General features: G+C 54.0%; 2 protein-coding genes and 1 long non-coding RNA gene across 7 annotated transcripts in view; 1 reads left to right on the top strand and 2 right to left on the bottom strand.

The window, feature by feature from the left end:
• Positions 1-5,122: 5,122 nt before the first annotated feature.
• SLC27A3 (solute carrier family 27 member 3) lies at positions 5,123-9,954 on the bottom strand. Of its 4 annotated transcripts, none has more exons than XM_067727858.1 (10): positions 9,093-9,954; positions 8,537-8,746; positions 8,043-8,201; positions 7,353-7,477; positions 6,883-6,978; positions 6,686-6,733; positions 6,378-6,469; positions 6,035-6,132; positions 5,779-5,909; positions 5,123-5,458 (listed from the first exon to the last, which is right to left on the bottom strand). In XM_067727858.1, the coding sequence occupies exons 1-10, from the start codon at positions 9,739-9,741 to the stop codon at positions 5,282-5,284; spliced, it is 1,785 nt and encodes a 594-aa protein (XP_067583959.1). In that variant the 5' UTR covers positions 9,742-9,954; the 3' UTR covers positions 5,123-5,281. The 4 variants fall into 4 exon arrangements, with proteins under 4 accessions (XP_067583959.1, XP_067583957.1, XP_067583958.1 ...); XM_067727856.1 differs by having other exon boundaries at positions 6,378-6,576; positions 6,686-6,776; positions 9,093-9,951; XM_067727857.1 differs by having other exon boundaries at positions 6,883-7,077; positions 9,093-9,950.
• LOC137219400 (uncharacterized) lies at positions 7,479-19,243 on the top strand. 2 transcript variants are annotated; one of them, XR_010941111.1, is made up of 4 exons: positions 7,479-7,950; positions 13,469-13,542; positions 13,784-13,848; positions 18,184-19,243. It is a non-coding gene; the product is annotated as an uncharacterized lncRNA (long non-coding RNA). The 2 variants fall into 2 exon arrangements; XR_010941112.1 differs by lacking the exon at positions 7,479-7,950 and adding an exon at positions 9,144-9,263.
• Positions 11,161-19,441, bottom strand: part of INTS3 (integrator complex subunit 3) — a 39,100-nt gene continuing 30,819 nt past the window's right edge. Inside the window, exons 20-30 of the mRNA XM_067727854.1 lie at positions 19,237-19,356; positions 17,493-17,646; positions 16,312-16,380; positions 15,369-15,444; positions 14,814-14,927; positions 14,378-14,426; positions 13,132-13,299; positions 12,695-12,795; positions 12,502-12,574; positions 12,141-12,297; positions 11,161-12,024 (exon numbers count right to left, since the gene is read on the bottom strand). Of these exons, the coding sequence (XP_067583955.1) occupies positions 11,947-12,024; positions 12,141-12,297; positions 12,502-12,574; positions 12,695-12,795; positions 13,132-13,299; positions 14,378-14,426; positions 14,814-14,927; positions 15,369-15,444; positions 16,312-16,380; positions 17,493-17,646; positions 19,237-19,356 (1,159 nt within the window). The 3' untranslated portion in view covers positions 11,161-11,946. The remainder of the gene's footprint in view (positions 12,025-12,140; positions 12,298-12,501; positions 12,575-12,694; positions 12,796-13,131; positions 13,300-14,377; positions 14,427-14,813; positions 14,928-15,368; positions 15,445-16,311; positions 16,381-17,492; positions 17,647-19,236; positions 19,357-19,441) is intronic.

The following is a 19,441-nucleotide window of genomic DNA, read 5'->3' as shown; positions in this document are numbered from 1 at the left end:
GTTAGCTTCAGGCTCCACTTTTAAGAAAGAAAACCTTATAGGCAGTGCTGTGTGCTGCATACTGCATCTCTTCAGGAGGCAAGCAATGCCTTGTGGTTCCACTTTTAGTGATTCTAAGATTGAGTGGTGGTGGGACTTCCCTGGTGGTGAAGTGGTTGGGAATCCGCCTGCCAGTGTAGGGAACACAGGTTTGAGCCCTGGTCCGGGAAGATCCCACATGCTGAGGAGCAACTAAGCCCGTGCACCACAACTACTGAGCCTGCGCTCTAGAGCCTGTGAGCCACAACGACTGAGCCAGCATGCCACAACTACTGAAGCCCATGTGCCTGGAGCCCATGCTCTGCAATGAGAGAAGCCACCGCAACGAGAAGCACGTGCACTGCTACGAGGAGGGGGCCCCGCTCGCCGCAGCTGGAGAGAGCCCACACACAGCAGCGGAGACCCAACGCAGCCAAGAATGAATGAATAAATAAATAAATAAATAAATAAGATTGAGTGGTGGCTTCAGGTGGTGACAACCTGATCGCTCCCTTGTAAAACTCCCCATCAGCCTTTCATCTGATAGTTTTATTCATTGATGATAATTTCCTGCCTCAATTTCATTAGGGGTTGCAAAATGGTAATTTTCCAGTTCTATAATTCCTTTCTCACTCATTAACTGGAGTTCTTTTGTAAAGAACTTTCCCTCATCAACTAGGACAATTTGGTAACCCTGAAATACAATTCATGCAGGAAAGGAGGGACAAACGCTTAGTTCTTTCCTTTAATTGCCAGTATTCAGAGTAAGGAGTTGGTGTCCTACCCCACATGTTTCTCTCCCCCTCTAGCCCTTTATCCTTCTAGCCCCTTTTAGTATCACTCTGAATGGCTACATTTTGTATGTTCTATGTTTCAGGGGCCTCCATTAATCTTTTTGACAGTTCAGATTGCCCTATCTTAGGCAATGGGAGCTTGGTGTCCTTTTGCTCTTACCGCATTTCTTGATATCTTTGCTTTCCAGCACAAGATGCCCCAATGCTCATCCTGAGTATTTCCTGCCGACCTGGAACCAACCTTTCCTCCAAGGACCTGGGCGCTGGGAGATCTCACTGTTGTCAAACTGTCCGTTGCTTCTAGGCTTTTTCAGTGACATTATAAGATTTTTACTTCACTTATTTTTTTTTATACTTATATCTTCTTTTCTCTTGCTCTGGAAACAATGACTCCTAACGTTTATTATTATACAATATGCCATAGTTTCAAATAATACCAATTCTACTAACATGTACACTACCAAATGAAATGTAACATATCTTTATATCTTTATTTGTCCTTAGGGAAAAACTAACTCTTGCAATATTCTCCCTGTATAAAAAAGTAGACAAACTGTACTTCATCAAAATGTAAAATCTTTGTGTTTCAAAGGACACTATCAAGGAAGCAAAAAAACAAACCACAGAATGAGAGAAAATATTTGCAAATCTTATATGAGATAGGGAATTTGAGTCCAGTACATTATAAAAACAAAACAAAAAACAAAACAAAACCCTCTCACAACTCAACAGTAAAAAGGCAAATAACACGATTAAAAAACAAGGAAATAATTTGGAAAGACATTTCTCCAAAGAAAATATTCAAATGGCCAATAAGCACATGAAAAGATGTTCAACATTATTAGCCATCAGGGAAATGCAAATCAAAACCACAACAAGATACCATATCACACCCACCGTGACTGCTACAGTCAAAAGACAATAAAAAGTGTTAGTGAAGATGTAGAAGGACTTCCCTGGTGGTCCAGTGAGTGGGACTCCGTGCTCCCAACGCAGGGGGCCCGGGTTCCATCCCTGGTCGGGGAACTGGATCCCACATGCATGCTGCAACTGAGAGTCCGCATGCCACAACTGAGACCCGGCACAGCCAAAATATATAAGTAAATAAATATTTTTTTTTTAATGTAGAAAAATTGGAACCCTCATACATTGCTGGTGGGAATGTAAAATTGTGCAGCCACTGTGGAAAATAGTTTGGTAGTTCCTCTCAAAGTCAAACACAGAGTTTCTATAAAACCCAGCAATTCCATTTCTAGGTATACACACAAAAGAATTGAAAATATTTTGTCCAAAAACTTGTACACAAATGTTTACAGCAGTACTGTTCAAATAGCCAAAAAGTGGAAACAGCCCAAATTCCATCAGCTAATGAACAGATAAACAAACTGTGGTATATACCTCCAAGAGAATATTATTAGGCCATAAGAAGCAAAGAAGTACTGATACACGCCACAACGGGGATGAACCTACCTCGAAAATATTACGCTAAGTGAAAGCCACTAGTACACAAAAGGTCACATATATGACTCCGTTTATATGAAATGTTCCGAATAGACAAATCCATAGAGACAGAATGCAGACTGGTGGTTGCCAGAAACTGGGTGACGGAGGAATGCTAATGGATAGGGATTTCTTCGGGGGTTATGAAAATGTTCTAAATTAGATAGTGGCTATGTTCTATGAATACAACTTTACTCTTTAAAAGGGTGAATTTTATGGCACTTGCATTATAGCTCAATTAAAAAAAAAAAAGTTTCCGCATTTGTTCCCTAGAGGCCCAAAGAGAACTTCAGTTACCTTGAACCTGCCCCTCCGTTCTTCTCTTAATTTTACCGGGAGCTCGGGGCGGCGGCAGTGCGCAGGCGTCTTTCTGCGTCGGAAGGCGCGGAGGGGCTTCGCCCCGCCCATGCAGGATGACTCCTCCCATTCCCCGGCTTGCCCCGCCTCCCTCGTGCGCGGGGACGTGGGCTGCGGCGAGTCAGCCGGCGCCAATCCCTGCTTGCGGCCCAGCTTAGGTTTCCGCAAGTGTGCTTAGCCGCCACCTGGAGCCTGCCAGCGCGTGGGCGCTCGGGAATGAGCAGGACTAGGGGCGCGTTACTGCCTTTCCCCACATAATCGGTTCAGGCAGCACCCCGTCCTGGGAGCTTTCTGCCAAGCCCTACAGGGAGCGGTCACCAAGCATCGCCGGGGGGCTCCTCCTGACACTCCCTGTCCCTGCGCGCGGGGAAAACTGCAGCCCGGCTGCGGGGTAGGGATGAGGCCCCAGAACAGGCGTGGGCAGTCTGTCAAGGGCCACACGGTAAATAGTTTATGCTTTTCAGGCCATATGGTCTCTGTCACAACTACTCAACTCTGTTTCTGTAGTACAGAAGCAGCCATAGACAGTATGTATAGGAATGCCCGTGGCCTGTTCCAATAGAACTACTCATGGACTCTGAAGTCTGAGTCCCATACATGTCATGAAATAGTCTTCTTTTGATTTCTTCAGCCATGTAAAAATATAAAAACTATTCTTAGCCACGGGCTGTAAAAAGACAGCGTGGTTTGCCTACGTCAGTGCCTTTTTACACTGGTAAAATACAGTGCCCGGTATTTGTCAAGGACACGTGGCCTAAGTAGCCCGGGGAATCCACAGACGCAAAGCTGAGACCATTGCCTTGGTCTGAGGATGGGGTGAGACAGTTCTCTGATTCCACCACCCTCCCACTCCAGCGTCCAAAGTCTCAGGGACAAGACTCCTCAGAAAGGGAACTCACCACCTGAGGACCAACCTATTTGATCTTGGCAAATTTCTCATAATTCCATTTTATTTATTTCACTGGATTTTTTTTGGGTGGGGTAGGAAAACAATTCTTTTAAAGTGCATTTTACTTTATTTTTAATTGTGGTAAACGGAAAACCTAATTCTTTCGGATCCAGACTGTGTGTTCTTGCAGCTCTCAATTTCTAGCACTAGTTATATAGCCTCTGTGACAAAGCTGGTTCAAAGAGCTACGACTCTGGAGGGCAGCGTGCCAGGCCCAGCCACCTGGATCGGCCTATTGGAACAGAAGCCCCTCCTCTCACTGTCCTTGCTAAAGTGCAGCTGCACAAAAGCAGACATCAAACAGGGACAGCTGACATATTACACTCAGTATTTGTGTGTTTGCAGAGGGAGACGTGGGGACAGGACTTAGGCCAGCGCTTTTCAGCAGAAATATAACGTGGCTGATATGTAATTCTGCATTTTCTAGTAGCCAAATTTATAAAAGTATATTCATCTTAATATATTTTATTTAACCCAATACGTCCAAAACAGTATTTCAACATGTAAGCAATATAAACAATTATTAATGAAATATTTTTTCTTTTATTTTTTTGGCTGAGTGGCTTGCAGGAACTTAGTTCCCCAACCAGGGATTGAACCCAGGCCACAGCAGTGAAAGCGCAAATCCTAACCACTAGACCACGAGGGAACTCCCAGATGATTAACTTTTTTTTTTTTGCAGACGCGCAGGCCCAGCGGCCATAGCTCACGGGCCCAGCCGCTCCGCAGCATGTGGGATCCTCCCGGACCAGGGCATGAACCCGCATCCCCTGCATCGGCAGGCGGACTCTCAACCACTGCGCCACCAGGGAAGCCCCTGACTAACTTTTTTGACGCCTCATTTAGGGGCCAAGGACAGAACTTTTCCCTTTTGATTCCCCCATCCCTCTGCCACCACGTGCATACGTGCACTCTGAGCCCTGCTCCAAGACGGGCCTCAGTCAAAGTCTCCCCAGAACCTGAGGGGCCCCACCCTGGGCTGCTATTTCTGGGAATATAGAACTAAGAGTGGGTAAAATCGGGAACGTTTGAGGTGGGGGGCTGAGTGGCCGCACCCTTATCAAAGCCAGCCAGTGAGGGGAGAGGGAGGTTCCTTTAACCCAAAATCAAACCTCTGTTTTGCCCAGTTGAGACCCTTCCCCAGGCCCCAACCACACGTGAGTCTGTGGAGATGTTTTGGCTGTCCACAGGGGTAGCATTTGTGCCTCTGTCCACTTCGGCCATTTGAACCAATCCCTTGGGTCCTCTGGCTCCCCAGAGAGAGCAGTGGGGGCCCTGCACTCAGGGAGTGAAACTGGGACAGGATATCCACAAGCACAGACAGACATCAGTCATCAGGGGTTTTCCAAGGACAAGGATCACACGGGGTCACCTGAGAGGAAAAACACTGAGGTCCAGACACTGAGCTCAGGCCACATGGTCAGGGCAGGAGCGCCTGTGGCTCCGGGCGGGTGAAAATGTCTGCGGGAAAAGCAGTTCCACAGACAGACAGGGAAGTGAATACTGTAGATGAGAAAGACAGAGCCAGATGGGCTCTGGCCACATTTATTACAAAATAAAGATTACAAACCTGGTATAGAAGAGATCCCTGACGGCGGCTGATACACCTGCAATAACCCCACCCCACAAAGTCCCTCCCTCAGGCACACTGGTGTGGAGGCTCTCAGATGCGAAGGTCCCCGGCCAGGAGGGCACTGTACCGGGCAGGTGTGAGGGGCAGGTAGGCGCCCCCAGCCTGGTCCAGAATGTAGAGGGGGTCGGACAGTACGCTTGGGTCAAAGCCCTCCTTTGCCATCCGAACCTTCTGCTGCTTGAAGGTCTCTGTGGTGGCCAGTGACTCCTGGGGAGGGGGAGGGGTCAAAGGGGGCTGAAGGAAGGGGTATTCTGCCCCAGTGGCTCAGGGAAATCGCCTGAGTTTCGTTAAGGGGCAGGTCTGGGGGAAGGGGGGGATGAGGTCAGGGTTTAGGGGAGGGGGTGACAGGGAAGAGAAGGGGCCAGGCCTGGAGGATGGAGGGGGTGAAAAGCATGTGTCTGGGAAGGAACTGTTCTTTCTCTTCACAGAATGTATTACGTGGGGGTCCCTTTGTGGGGTTTGGGAGCCACTGACTGCTGCAGATATACGGGGTGAGGTAAAGGGTCAGGGCAGGAGTGGCTGGTTACCTGAAGCCTTAGGAATCGAGGCCGGGCATAAGGTGGCAAGTTCTCGGAAACACGGACGTAGAGCTGCACAAGGTCCAAAGAGTGGGGGGGACGCAGAACCAGGGCTGCCATCCCAGCCCTGCCTTCGTGCCCTGGTGGGCGTGGGGGGCAGGGTCAGCCGTGGTAGCTGACCACCACGAGGCCTCATGCTCCCTGCGCCCAAGGAATACCACTTCAGGGTGGTGGGCCGGGTCCCCGCCGCCCCATGGCTGGGCACCTGGCACAGTGACTCCGTAGACGTTCACCTCCTGAAGAAAATCCAGGGCCTCCAAGGCCTCAGCCACCTCGGTCGTGGCCACATTCTCCCCCTTCCACCTGCCAGAGAGCAGAAATTGGAAACTGGGAGTCAGGGGTCAGGGCCTAATGAGATTGGTGGGGAGAGAAAGAGGTCAGGGATGAGGGCGAGGTGCCAGAAGGTCTTGGGGAAGACGTGTTTAGGAGGCTGGAGATGAGAGCTTAGGTGAGAAGCTGGGTTGGGGCAGAGGGAGTGGAGGTTTAGAGGGTTTGGGTCACAGAGATGGGATGCCCAGGAGAGAAATCAGAGAGTTAGGGGCAGATACCTGAAGGTGTCTCCAGTACGATCGTGGAAGCGAAGAAAGCCTTGGTCGTCGCAGACCAACAGGTCCCCAGTGTTGAAGAAAACATCCCCAGGCTGGAAGACATCCTTCAGCAGCTTTCCCCGGGCCAGCTCTGGCCCCCCAGCATAGCCCAGGAAGGGTGACTGCTGGTTCACGGGGGCCACCAGCAGCCCTGGCTCACCTGGTAGAGTCACTGGGGTCAGGGGGCCGCCGCCCACCACACTCTCCAAGTCCAATCCTCCTCTGCCAGCCAGCTCCACCACCCCTACCCACCCCGCCTGGACACAAACCTGGAGATGTGGCCACACAGAGCCCCTGGGTGTTCCGAATCGGCTCCCCTGTGGTGACATCATAGCGAATCAAAGAGAAGGGGAAGACATGCTGGGGGAAGGGAGACCCAGGCACTGGGTCATTTCAGTTGCACGAGTCCCCTCCCCAGCAGCCCCCCGACGTTCCACAGGTTCTCCAGTTTCCTCCTGTAACTCACCTTGTAAAGCCAGGAGGCGCGCCCCACAGCACCCCGCTGTCCTGTGTAGTTGAAAGTGGCCACGTTGCCCTCTGTCAGTCCATACGTCTCCAGCACCTGCAGGGGCCCGAAGCGCCTCACAAAGCGCTCCCAGGTGTCTGGTCGCAGCCCGCTGCCCACCACCAGCCGGACCTTATGTCCATGTTCTGCCTTGCTCTGAGACAAGTGGGGGGAGGGGCAGGAGCTTCAACACCAAGATGCCAGCTCCCCCAGGTGCAGCCCTGTCTCCCACTCTCCTTGCACCACTTCCACCGTGACCTCCTTGAGGTGCCCTAAGCACCAGAATCCTACCAGCCCAGGCTCCTTACCCTCCCTTTCCATTTTCTTCTTGCTTCCTCTCCCTCCAACTCCCAGACAACCGTTTCAGTGTCCCCTGCCAACTGCCCATCTCCCTGCCTTCGTGGCTCTGCCCAGGATCTGTGCCCACGCACCGGGGGCTGGTTCACAAGGTATCGGCATAATTCCCCGATGTACTGGAACACCGTCACCCCGTGCTGCTGGCAGTCCTCCCAGAACTGACCAGCTGAGAACTTGGACTTCAGCACCACTGTGGCCCCTGCCAGAATCAGAGAGAGTGAGGAGGAAGGAAGGAGGTGAGGTTAAGAGCTGGGGGGTGGGGGGTCACGTGAGGAGTCCTGACCCCCTCCTTCTCAGGCATCAGCCGTCACTGTACTGTAGTTCCCCAGAAAGGCCTGGCTGTGACATTCACACTTTCCAAAGGCCAAGTTGGCCCTCATCCTTTCCCACCGTTAATGCCCTCTCCCTACTTCCCATCCCCAAGCAGTCCATCGTCTGAACCCTGCCCCCAAGCCACAACCCTCTTCTCCATTTGCCTCTTCCTGGGCTGACAGTCACAGCCCTCCCCTCCCCTGGCGCCTGGAGTTCTGTGAACTGCATGGCCGCCCTAGTTGCTCAGCCTGTAGGTCTATGCAGGTGACGCTTCTGCATTGAACCAGGAGCTCCTGGAGAGGAGGCCCTGCCTCCTTCCTCTGGATTCTCTACCCTGAAGGACTGAGGAAGCATCCCCAGGTGAGCACACCACAGTAGGTACTTAATAAATGTTTGCTGGCATAAACATCTGCCGGAGGGCTGAATGGGGGGTTGGGGTGGGGGAGACTGACCAATGCCCAAGCATCCCACGATGCCCAACAGGGAGCCAGACATGTGGTAGAGTGGGAGGGCAAGGTAGATCACATCCTCCTGGTGGGCGCCGCACAGCTGGTAGAATCCTTGGCATTGCAGGACCTTCAGATGACTGATCCGAGCAGCCTTGGGGAGGCCTGGGGGGAGCGGGAGATCAGGGGAAGGGTCTGAGCTCCAAGCCTTGTCTCCCGCTTTGGCCCTGTTGGGTTTCCCACAGAAAGTGGCAGAGGCAAGGCTGAAACTAAGAAGGCAGGCCAGGTCGTCCTAGAAATGTGGTAAGTTCGGAGAGGTGGGGAAATGAAGAGGGGTGGGAGGGTTGGCGAGACAGAAAATATGGCCGCTGGGTTCAGCCTCCTCTCTGGGGGCTTTGGAGAAGTGGACTACGAGCTGAGGAGGTCACAGTTCCTATTCCCAGGCCCCTGCCTTCCTTGTCTTCAGTTTCTTGGAGGTAAATATCGTGTCCAGCCCTCACCTGTGGTGCCAGAGGTGAAGATATACAGGCACGTGTCCATTATGTTCTGGGGGGCAGACAGGTACCCGGGCACTGGCCCATCCACTTCAGCGGAGGCCTCAGCCAGAAAATCGGTGATTCCAGCAGGATGGGTTTCAGAGCCTGCAGCCCACAGGTGGAGCCCCATGGCTCTCAGGGCTGGCAGGTCAGGCTCCAGGGACTCCAGGAACTCTGGATGGGGCGGGAAAGCATATCTCCACAGCTCTACCGCTACCCAGAAGCCTTCCCCACACTTTACTCCATTTGTTCCCCCACCCCCACCTCGCAGAGCTCCCGAGTGAGGCTGAAGAGTACGGTACGGACGCGCCATCATGGGTCTGGGACCTGGAGCCCAAGTCTTCGGAAATCCTTGGGAAACCAGTGACCCAGCTTTATCCCTTCGCGAACCCAGAGACCCGTCTCCTCACCCTTTCCGAACCCCTGGCCTCCTTCCCAGCCCACTCCTTCTTTGCGCCCCTCCGACACGCCCCTTTCTGTGGCTGGCCCCGCCCCCGTCGGTCGAGCGCTCCAGCCTTACCTGGCGCCAGCACGAGCGCGCGAGCGCCGCAGCTGCGGAGACAGTGCAGTAGGGGACCCCGGCGCAGAGCGGTGGGCACAAAGGCCACACGCAGGCCGGCCTTGGCCAGCCCGAACCAGAGCCACAGGAACTCTGGGCAGGCGGGGAGCAACAGCGCCACGATGGCCCCAGGTGCCAGAGGGGCCGCGCCATCCCCTTCCCGCACGGGCCGCGCAGCTCCGCTTCCGGCCGCCGAGTCTCGTACGCCGTGCACCGCCCGCTCGCCTTCCCCGGCGCCCCCCGCGCCGCTGTCGCCGCCGCCGGGCCCCCCGTCCCAGCCTCGCGCGCGCAAAAAGGCGCGCGCAGCCCGGTTGCTCTGGCGCTCGGCCTCCGCGTAGCTAAAGCGTTGCGCGCCGTGAATGAGAAAGGTGTGCGCGGGGCGCTGCCGGGCCAGCTGCGCGAGGCGCCAGGCCAGGCTGCAGCCCCCCTCTGGACCTTCCGGGTCTGCGGCAGCCGCGGCCAGGGCGCGCGCTCGAAGGGCCCGTTTGCAGCGTAGGGCGCGCACCGAGAAGGCCAAGTCTGCCGCGAGCCAGCGCAACTGCGGCCATAGGCGCAGCTTCAGCAGCAGCAGCGGCAGCAGCAGCAGGGGTAGCAGCAGGAGGGCGGCCATCGTGCCCGCTTCCTCGACTCGGCCCCGTCTGGCCCCAGCCGCTCGCAGACTGCCCAGATACTCCCTTCTGAAAACCTGGGGCCGCTGGTTCTAGTGCTTAGACCTCTCCTTCCCGGGAGCGCGCGCGCTGGCACACGCCTCTTCCCACCCAGCCCCCCACCTCCCTCCCCACGGGCGGAGAGCAGAGGCCCGGGAGGAGTACCAGTGGGGGGCGGCCCCGCACGCCCGGCCCTCCCCACAGCTACGCTCCGCCCTAGGCGCGCTCCCTCCCGGACGACTCGCAGCCCGCACCCTACCAGGTCCTGGGCGGTGCTCAAGCCTTCTCTTAATCCCAGGATCGGGGCCGTTTTAGGTTTTCTCCTCAAGGGAGGTCTAGACATCTGGCTGGACTTTGGACCCCCGGCCAGAGAGCCAGGGCACTAGGATCCAAGTCCATCTTTCCCTTTCTTCCCGTTTTCACCCGTGACAGGAGGGTGGCACTGCTCTCCCAAAAGAGACTGAAGAACTCGGCCCCTTGCCCACATGGTGCTCCAAGTCCCCGCACGAAAGCCGGAGCTATGCCCTCCCTCCAGCCGCCAGGAGCAGCAGCAACCCCAGCGGGGTGGGAGCCGAGAGTGAAGTAGGGGAAAGGTGGAGGCCCAGACAGCCAGATTTCTGGAGGGGCCACGGCGGAAGCCCCTCCCCTTGGGCAAAGGTACAATAACTGGGGCCAGCCAGCTAATGCTTTCCATCCTAGTTTTAATTGCGGCAGAGAAAACTGGGGAACGAGCGAGGAAGGAAAAAAGGCCTCCGGGAGTTGAAACGTTCAAAGGAAGGAGTAGCAGCTTTGAGGGAAGGGAGAACCTGGATTCTGTAAAAGACAAATTTGCAGGCTGAACAGGAAGAGCTGTCTGCAGTCGGCCCAACTTCACTCCTCTCTCCTCAGCCTGCCCCTCACAACCTCCCAGGACAGCAGGGGAACAAAAGCATAGCCAAGGAGCTCTTTTCTGCTGGTACACATGGATGGGCAAGTGGCCAGACTGTGGAAGAGAGTTCTTTTTCCCAGGTATCTGAACTCTCTCCCTCACCCCCAAGCATTTAATCCTCCAGTAGTTGGTAAGCACAGAGTATGACAAATACCGGCTTTTGGAAGCCTCTGGTTTCTTGAGAGATGGGTAAAGACAAACAGCCTTTTGGGAGGTGGTGCCAGCATCAGTTTCTGCCTGGCCAGGTCAGCGCCTGGCCTGCACAGCCAGTGGCAGCCAGGATGGGGGAAGAGAAGCAAAAAGGTTGGGGCAGTAAAGCCAAGCCTTCTGCTCCAGACATAGAAGGAGGTGGGCAGGAAGAGAGAAGGGGAAGCTGTGAAGGGGGGGGTGCCCATTAAATCAAGACCACCTGTACGGGCACAGGGTAAGTGGGGGCAGCAACTCCGGCACAAAAGAGGTTCTGGCTTGTTTTATTGTCATTTAAAAACAACTTTTAAAATGCGATTATCTCTGCCAAAAAAAAGAAAGAAAACAAAGACAGAACCAAGGAAATGTGACCATTTGACAGTTCTGTGGAACATGTCTCTGGGACTCCCTGGGCTCTGGCCCGACTTGAGGTGCCAGCTTCAGGCCAGCACAAGCCTCCAGGTGGGGCTGTGGCCTCCCTCTCAGGTTCCTTCCCAAACACTTGTGGCATCTGGCCCATGGAGAGGAAAAGGCGACTTGACCATGTCACAGATTAAATGCCCACTTCATACTGGCGTATGGAGGGCAACTATATAATGCCTGTTCAGAGCAAATCAAGACCTGAAGGGGGAAGTTGGAAGGGGCACCCACACAGTTTTCACTCTCATCCTAGCCTCTCTGGCCAGCTGCCCCTCTGCCATTTCTCTTCTCTACTGAAACACTTTTGGGGGAAGCTGGGGGAGGGGGCAGGAGGCTGAAGACTTCCACCACAGTCCAGGTTTTGTACAGCCTCTGGTTTCAGTGGGAACCCCAGTATCAGTGGGAGCAGCAGTGTGATGCGGCTGGAGGCCCCAGAGAGGAGGGAGGAGGGACTGGGGGGCTGCACGGCAGCTTCTCAGGCTGCGCTGAAGGAGGCAGCTCGTCCTTCTCCCAGGGTGAGCTCTGGGATGGGGACAGGGTGTTGCCCCTACGATCTCCCCAGCCCCTATTAACCTCTGATTCACCAAGGAGGGGAGGGCAGTCCAACTGGGGGTGGAATGGGGAACACAGGGCCTCAGTCACTGTCAGACCCCACTGCAGAGGACCCCTTCCGTTTCCGCTTGGTGGGCTTTGGTTTTGTGTCTTCTTCCTCCTGGAAGAGATGGAGGGGAGGGAATCACTAGCCTGGGCAGCGGCTGGCCCCAACTCTACCTGCACCCCAACTCTCCTTTTCCTCCTGTGCATGGCTTGCACGGCCAGGGGTCTCACCGAGGCACTGCTGGAGCCTGACTCTTCCTCAGCATTGGGGGGCTGTGTGGCATTCTTTCGACTTCGGGGGCTGGACAGAGCTGCTTTTCGCCGGCTCTTGGGTGGCTTGGTGGAAGAGTCCTCGTATTCCTCGGCCAGGGAGAAGAGATCGCTGAACCTAAGGGAGAGAACAGGCTCTCAGAGGGTGGGGGTCCTGGCCCCATGGCCATCCTCCCATCCTTTTCTCTGACCCCATGCCAGGGTCTCCATTTGTTCTCAACTCCATGGTCTTGCTGGTCACTAAGTTTGTGTCCCCAGCAGGCCACCCTCACCCAGGCCTTCTCCCACTACTTCCCAAGGCCCAAAGTGCAAGGAGCCTCACTTCATCTTGTGGGCTTCGTCACAGCTCGCCTGGACGTGCTGCAGAGCCTGCAGAATTGGGGTCTGGCTGAAAACTAGAGGGAGGGAGAACAGGGAGGGAGGAACAGTGAGGTGTCTGAGAGCTGCCCCACCCGGATCCACAGATGGTGTGAGCCAGGGCAGTGCCATGCGCTCGGAGAGGGCAGAAAGCATACAGTTCTGCTTGGTGTTGGTCAGGTTGAGACGCAGGTTGTCCAAGTGCTCTAGGATCTGCTCCAGAGTCAGCTGGGCCAGCTTGCTGCTGGAACTCCTCAGGCTGCAGGGAGGTCACAAGAGCCAGAGTCTGAGCTTGGGGTGACGGCTCCAGGAGAATGAGACACCCTCCCCCACTGAGGTCCCTCCTTAAGGCAGAGGCAGCCCATATGGAGAAGGGGATAGGAGGGCTGGGAGGGCCCGGCAGGGTAAGGGAGGTGTGCCTGGAACAGGGACCAAAGACAGGGCACTAGGAAAGGAGGGGAAGGGGCCACAGTGGTCCTGCACGCCAGGTAGCTTCACACCACTAGATGTCGCCCACAAGCCAGGCAGGGACCGAACTGCACGGCCCTGGTGCCGGCCTGTGGACAGCGGGCAGCCCTGGCATGGAGGGTCCCACCTCTGCCTCTTGCGCGGAAGGCTGTTGTTCTTGATGAGCAGGGACTTGATGTGCTCAGCCAGCAGCTCGTCGTGCTTCATGCACCAGTGCCTCAGGATGCTGGTGGTGAACTGGTCGTCGGGGTGGCAGGGCCGGCTCAGCACCATCTTCACCATCTCCTCGCTGGGCCTGGGGGCGAGGGGAGCGGGGCGCCCTGCTCACACAGCTGGCCACAGGAGCCCCTGGAGCTCTCCCACTGGCTTTTTCCCCAGACCTCGGCCTCCCCATCCCTGCACCACCCCCAACTTGCGGCAGCTTCCTACTCTCACATCCCTCTCCTCCTTCTCTTTGGGCCAAGGAATGCCTGGTTTCATCCTCTGCGGAAGCCAGGAGACAAGAAGTGAGACTCTTCAGCTTCTGTGACAGTAGAAGGTGCGTGTGTGCGCGTGCATGTGTCGGCAGGGAGGCCCACTAAGTCTCCCGCACTTTGCCCAGGACAGTCAGGAAGTGGGCCAGGCAGGTAGGAGGATAAGTGTGTGGTGTGTGCGTGCTCCCCAACCCCTGCCCCACTGGGTGGGTGGGCCACCCTGGTGTCTAGCCCGAGGAAGGTACAGGGGAGGTGGCGGGAAGCCACAGCCCCCACGCAGCCCTCCAACCTTCTCGCCTCCTTTAGGAAGCGCTGGACCGTGTCTACTCTCCCAGCCAAGAGAAGAGAAAAGGTGGAAGGAAGGCAAGAAGGTAGGAAGGAAAAGATATACAGCTGTGGCCCCATTTATCTGGGGCTTCTGGAAAAGTGCCTGTGATGGAGGGAGGGGCCTCTGCCTTCTCGCCCTCTCTGCCCCACCCCTGGCAGGGAGCACGGGGGTCCAGCTGGCCCTGCTTTCCGCAGGTTGAGCGAGGGGATGGTGTCTGACCCCCCTACTCTGACCCTTCCTCCTCTTGGATTAGCCGCGTGGTGGCCTCAGGAGCACGGGGGAGGGGAGCAGGAGCCACCGGGGATTAGAACTGCTGTGGCAGCAGGAAACGGGGATGTCCGGCCCCCACCTCTGAGGGCAGCTCCTGGTGGGCAGGGGGGTAAAGTCGAGAGGAAGCCCAGATCCCAAGGGAGCTGCTTATTTGTAAATCACTTTGGGGGAAGGGTAGAATAAGCAGATGTCAACAATAGGAAAAAACACGGCCAGAGGAGCAGGACAGGAGCCCTTTATATGGCAGCATCTCTTGGTATGTTGAGATTGAGGACTAAAGAGCCCCCGAGGGTGGAACTCACTTCTCTCTTCGGAGCTGAAGCAGTAGGCAGGACAGGGCCTCTGGGTGCTCTGTGGGGGAGGGGAGAGGCTGTTCAGAGGAATGCAAAATTCCAGGAAGAAATCCTGGCACCTCTCCCATCCCCCAACCAACAGCTACTGCAAAGAGCAAAGATAATCAGCAAGAAACCAGGAAGAGCAGGCCCCTAACCCACTCCTCCAAAATCCCGAGCCCCCTGAGCCCCAGTCTAGCACCTGGCTCAGAGAAGGCCTGCAGGATACACCTAAAGGGCAGAAGCGACTGACAGGGAGCCTGCCTTTTCGCACTTGGCACTTTGGCGGGAAGGGGGACGGCGGATCTGGGCTCATCTAGAAAGGAGCTCAGAGGCCTAAGCCTTGCAGCAGCTGGACTGGGAGTGCCCTCTCCCTGCCGTGTTCCACACCCACAACCCGACTCACCTTTGTACTTGAGGTGCTGCAGGATGGGGATTATGGTCTCCAGGGGGATGTTGTGGGCCAGGAAGAGCTGCCAGGCACAGTACTGCTCAAAGGTTTCCCAGTCCAGGCTCTGGACTGAGGAGACAGAGAAGAGATAACCTCATTCATATTCTCAATCTCCCTCTCTCTCTCTCTCTCTTTCTCTCTCTCTCTCTCTCTCACATACACACACACACAGACAGGGCTAATCCACTATCAGCACCCCTGGCAGGGATGGTATAGGGGTGGAGACAGTGATCCTAAGACTACAGAAACTTTCCCTTTCACACAAAGCATAGTTCCAAAGCCTTCTCATACAGCTTCTGTAGTCCCATCAGCCTTGAGGCTGGAGGACCAAGGGACTTTCACAGAGCAAAAAACAGATCCAGACAGACATTGCCTGAGGCCACATGGCAGGGTGGAATGACATTCTATCTCATTCTCGGCCCCGGAACCAGCTTTCCTGTTACTAGAAAATACACAGGGCTGCCACCCCTCTCTCTTCTCCCTGGGCACCTCAGGGCTTTGCTCACTTACTGAGTATATTGAGGACTGAGTCTTTTCGAAACATGACCAGGTTCCCCATCATCACATGGCAGACCAGCTCCTGGAGCTAAGGGGGAGAAGAGGAAGAAGGCAGAACCCATTTGGTTCTAAAAGAGGCCAGGAAGCTAGTATGGAAGCAGAAGCAGGAGGGCTCATTCAGGGAAAAAACCAGAGGAAGTGAAAACCTAGTCTTAAAGGAATGGGGAGGAAATGGCACATGACGGATGCCAGGGGCTTTGAAGGATGAAGGGGACTGGCAAAGGAGCAACTGGCTTCAGTGGTAAACACAGGCCTACTCGGAGCAAAAATAGTTAAGAAAAACTACCCCTTGTGTCCTGATGGCGGAGGGAGAACAGGCAGCTTCTCTACTTGGATGTAGTCTGGGCCTCTGAGCCATCCCAGCCTGTGCTGAGGGAAGGGCCGTGGGGGGCGGGATTACAGGTGCGGGTAGGAAAAAAGCAAAGGAGGAAGGGCTCTTGAGTGCTACGCTTCCCCATCTATGAATGGGGCAAATGAGCAGAGAGAAGGAGCAGAAACGGGACCCCAGCTGAGGCCTGAGAAGGGACACAGGCCAAGCTACAGCCTCGTAGGGACCTATGCATGATAGAAAGGTCAAATAGAGATGGTCTGACCATTTTCATTCTGAGCCAAGGGGAAGACAGACTGAGAGCTTAAAAACACAATCCCCTCGGCTTCCCGGAAGAACGGGAGTGCCCCCAAAATATGGACAATAAGGGGAACTCCAAGCAGGACTGGCATGGCCCCCGCTCGCCTCCCAGGGGCTCCGCTTTCCTTCCCAGCCCCCAGGGCCTAAGGTGCACAGAGCTGCAGCCAGGAGCAGGGTGCCTGAGAACACAGGCTCCCTGTCTGCAGGCTGAGGGGGAGGCAGAACCCCGTTTCCCCAGGCCTCTCGGGTTGACAGCTCTATGTTCACCTGTGCTGAGTCAATAACAGCCACAATCATGTTCAGCAGCTCCCCACTCCGCAAGGTCTCATCTGGAAACTGGAGGAAAAAGAGGGAAAGTAGGGCATAAGTCCAAAATGCACGCCTCAGCTTTCACCTCATAATTCATCGCCTCTCCCTACCACATGCTCAGGGGATGCTGGGCTAGCCAGACATGGGGTCCTAATATAAATCCCTAAACAAAGATCCAAGAGTTATGCAGCTGGGAATTTAATCCTTAAAGAACCCAAGTTTTTAAATCTGTGTGTGCACACAGTGTGTGTGTGTGTGTGTGTGTGTGTGTGTGTGTGTGTGTGTGTGTGTGTGTGTGTGTGTGTGTGTGTGTGTACGTGCCATGTGTAAGGAAAGGAATGAGGAGCCATCTAGAGACAAAGCTAGAGCTGAAAGGGACTGGACATGGTGGTTAGTTAGCTCTCTGTGGAGTGGTGACAGAATTAGCATTTGCATCTCTGGCAGCAAAGAAATCCAGTCTATACTAACTCTTGCCAAAGACGAGAAGGTGTAGAGAGTGTATATATTTGGGGAGTGTGCAGGGTATGGGGTAGGCAGGGTCCCTTCTGGAGAGGCCAGTTCACCAGGGAGGGAGCTGGGCATCTGCATCCCTCCTCCCTCCAGTTTTTGGCTGACATCACTCTTCCTCCTGTTATGCCCTGATTTCCCTGTTCCTGGTAACTTTCATCAAGAGGAGGAAGAGCTGATACCTCCTCCTATGTCCCAGTTCCTAGAGGAGACTCTTAGTGAACCAGGGAAATTAAAGGTGAGTCTCCACTACAGAGGCCCCGGTCTTTGAGAACCATTAGAGAGATTGGAGGGTGAGCCATCAGACGGCAAGAGGGCTTTGGATACGTGAACACGGATCTGGTCGGGGGCCCTGTCCTGGGTCCAGAGGATGGGGCCAAAGCACAGGAGACAAGTGTATAGGCCCAGACCCCAACTCACACAACAAGAATTCTGGGGGTTTTAGAGATTTTTCTAGTTGATAAAGAGAGGCAGAAGGAGGGGACGGCTGTGGTGTGGGAGCAAAGGGCCTACCGAGGCCAGCAGGGATGGGGAGAGGAGGGTCAGGGTCGTGTGCCATGAGATAATGCAGTCTCCCGTGAGCCCGCCGGCACTGCTGCCCCATCCCCGTGGATACAGATAGAGGTGCTGACCTCTGTGTAGATGGAGGGTGTGAGGTGGCACAGCAGTCGCACGTCGTCCTCCTGGCAGGCCTTCATGTCCATCATTAAGCAGGTGTGCAGGTCGCCCAGCTGGGTGGCCTGGGCAAATGACTCGTACAGGTTCATCTTCCCTGCGGCGGCTTTGCTGCAAGACCAGTTGGGCCTCAACCAGCAGCCTGACCCCAGCCCACAGTCTCAAACATCTCCTAAGTAGACCCTCACTCTAGAATCCCTTTGCTGCCCAAGATGCCCTGGGCTAATCTCTCTCATGGCCTCCCCACTGCCTCCCCACCAAGGACTTGGTGACTTATGGGAATTAGGAGACACTCTTCTTTCTCCCCATCTTTCCCCAGTGTTCCAGACAGGGTTCAAACCACAATTAGTGAAGAAGCTACTATCTGGTGACAGTAAAGAACAAGAGAGAGAGAGGGCTCAGGTCAGGTTAGAGAAAGCTTTCTCTCCTGCTATTTGGGCTGTGAGCAATGAGGGCAATAACACATAGAGACCCCGAGACTCCTACCTCACACGATATACAAAAAACTTAACTCAAAATGGGTCACAGGCCTAAATGTAAGAACTGAAACTACAGAACTCTTAGAAAAACACATAGGAGTAAAGCACAAGTGACAAAAGAAAAAATAAAGTGGACTTGATCAACATTTAAAACTTTTCTGTTTCAAAGGACACCATCAAGAAACTGAACAGACAACCCACGGAATGGGAGAAAATATTTGCGAACCATACATCTGATAAGGGACATGTATCCAGAATGTTTGAAGAACTCTTAAAAATCCACAAGAAAAAGACAAATACCCAATTAAAAAATAGAGATTCGAACAGAAATTTTTCCAAAGAAAATATGCAAATGGCCAATAAGCGCATGAAAAGATACTCAACATCATTAGCCATCAGGGAAATGCAAATCAAAACAATGATGAGATACCACTTCATACCCATTAGGCTGGCTATAGTCAAAAGCCAACAAGTGTTGGGGTGCATGTGGAGAAATCAGAACGCTCACACTCTGCTGGTGGGAACATAAAATGGTCGCATCACTTTGGAAAACAGTTTGGCAGTTTCTCACAAATTTAAAAACAGTTACCATTGGACTCAAAAATTCTATATACTCAGGAAAATTGAAGACATCTGTCCATGCAAAAAGCTGTACATGAATGTTCACAGCAGCTCTATCCACAACAGACAAAAAAGTGGAAACAACCCAAATGTCCGTCAACAAGTGAATGGGTAAATAAATTGTGGTATATCCATACAGTGGATTATTTAGCCATAAGAAGGAATGAAGTACGGATACACACTACCAACAGGGATAAACCTTGAAAACGTTAGGCTAGGTGAAAAAAGCCAGTCATGAAAAATCAAACACTGTATGATTCCATTTATATGAACTATCCAGAATAAGTAAATCTATAGAAACAGAAAAGCAGATCAGTGTTGCATGGGCTGGGTGAAAGGGAGAATGGGAAAGTGACTGCTAATGGGTGTGGGGTTTCTTCTTGCGGTGATGACAACGTTCTAAATTAGACAGTAGTAACAGTTGTGCATCTTTGTCAATATACTAAAAACCACTGAATTATACACGTTAAAGCTGTTATTAACACACACACACAGAAGGCCCTGGTGATGACAGCAAAGGGGGCGGGGACTCAGGTATGGTAGGACAGAGGCTCTCCAGGATGCTTCCCAGCACCTTCTTAAACGTGGGGACCACACCCACCTGGCCCTTAGGTAGTAAAGCAGGTGGTAGCCAATCTTGGGCTGCTTCTGATACAGCTCAGAGAGAAGGTCCAGAAGCAGAGAGAAGCTGCTGTTGTCTTCCTGCATCTGGCATAGGTTCCTGGAGTGGGAGATGGGAGTACAGAGGACAGCTTTACCTGGGGGAGAGTCTCCTATGGCACTTCAGGGGCCATGGCTGTCTGTGC

Source organism: Pseudorca crassidens, chromosome 2 (assembly GCF_039906515.1).
Source record: "Pseudorca crassidens isolate mPseCra1 chromosome 2, mPseCra1.hap1, whole genome shotgun sequence".
Taxonomy (NCBI): domain Eukaryota; kingdom Metazoa; phylum Chordata; class Mammalia; order Artiodactyla; family Delphinidae; genus Pseudorca; species Pseudorca crassidens.
This window is presented reverse-complemented; position numbering and strand designations above follow the sequence as displayed.

Excerpts from the sequence above, each read along its gene's own strand:
- SLC27A3 (XM_067727855.1), bottom strand. The coding sequence starts at position 9,741 with ATGGCCGCCCTCCTGCTGCTACCCCTGCTGCTGCTGCCGCTGCTGCTG. Across the intron at positions 7,478-8,042 it reads CGTGGGATGCTTGGGCATTG|GGGCCACAGTGGTGCTGAAG; the intron begins GTCAGTCTCCCC and ends TGATTCTGGCAG. Across the intron at positions 5,459-5,778 it reads CTCGATTCCTAAGGCTTCAG|GAGTCACTGGCCACCACAGA; the intron begins GTAACCAGCCAC and ends CCCCCTCCCCAG.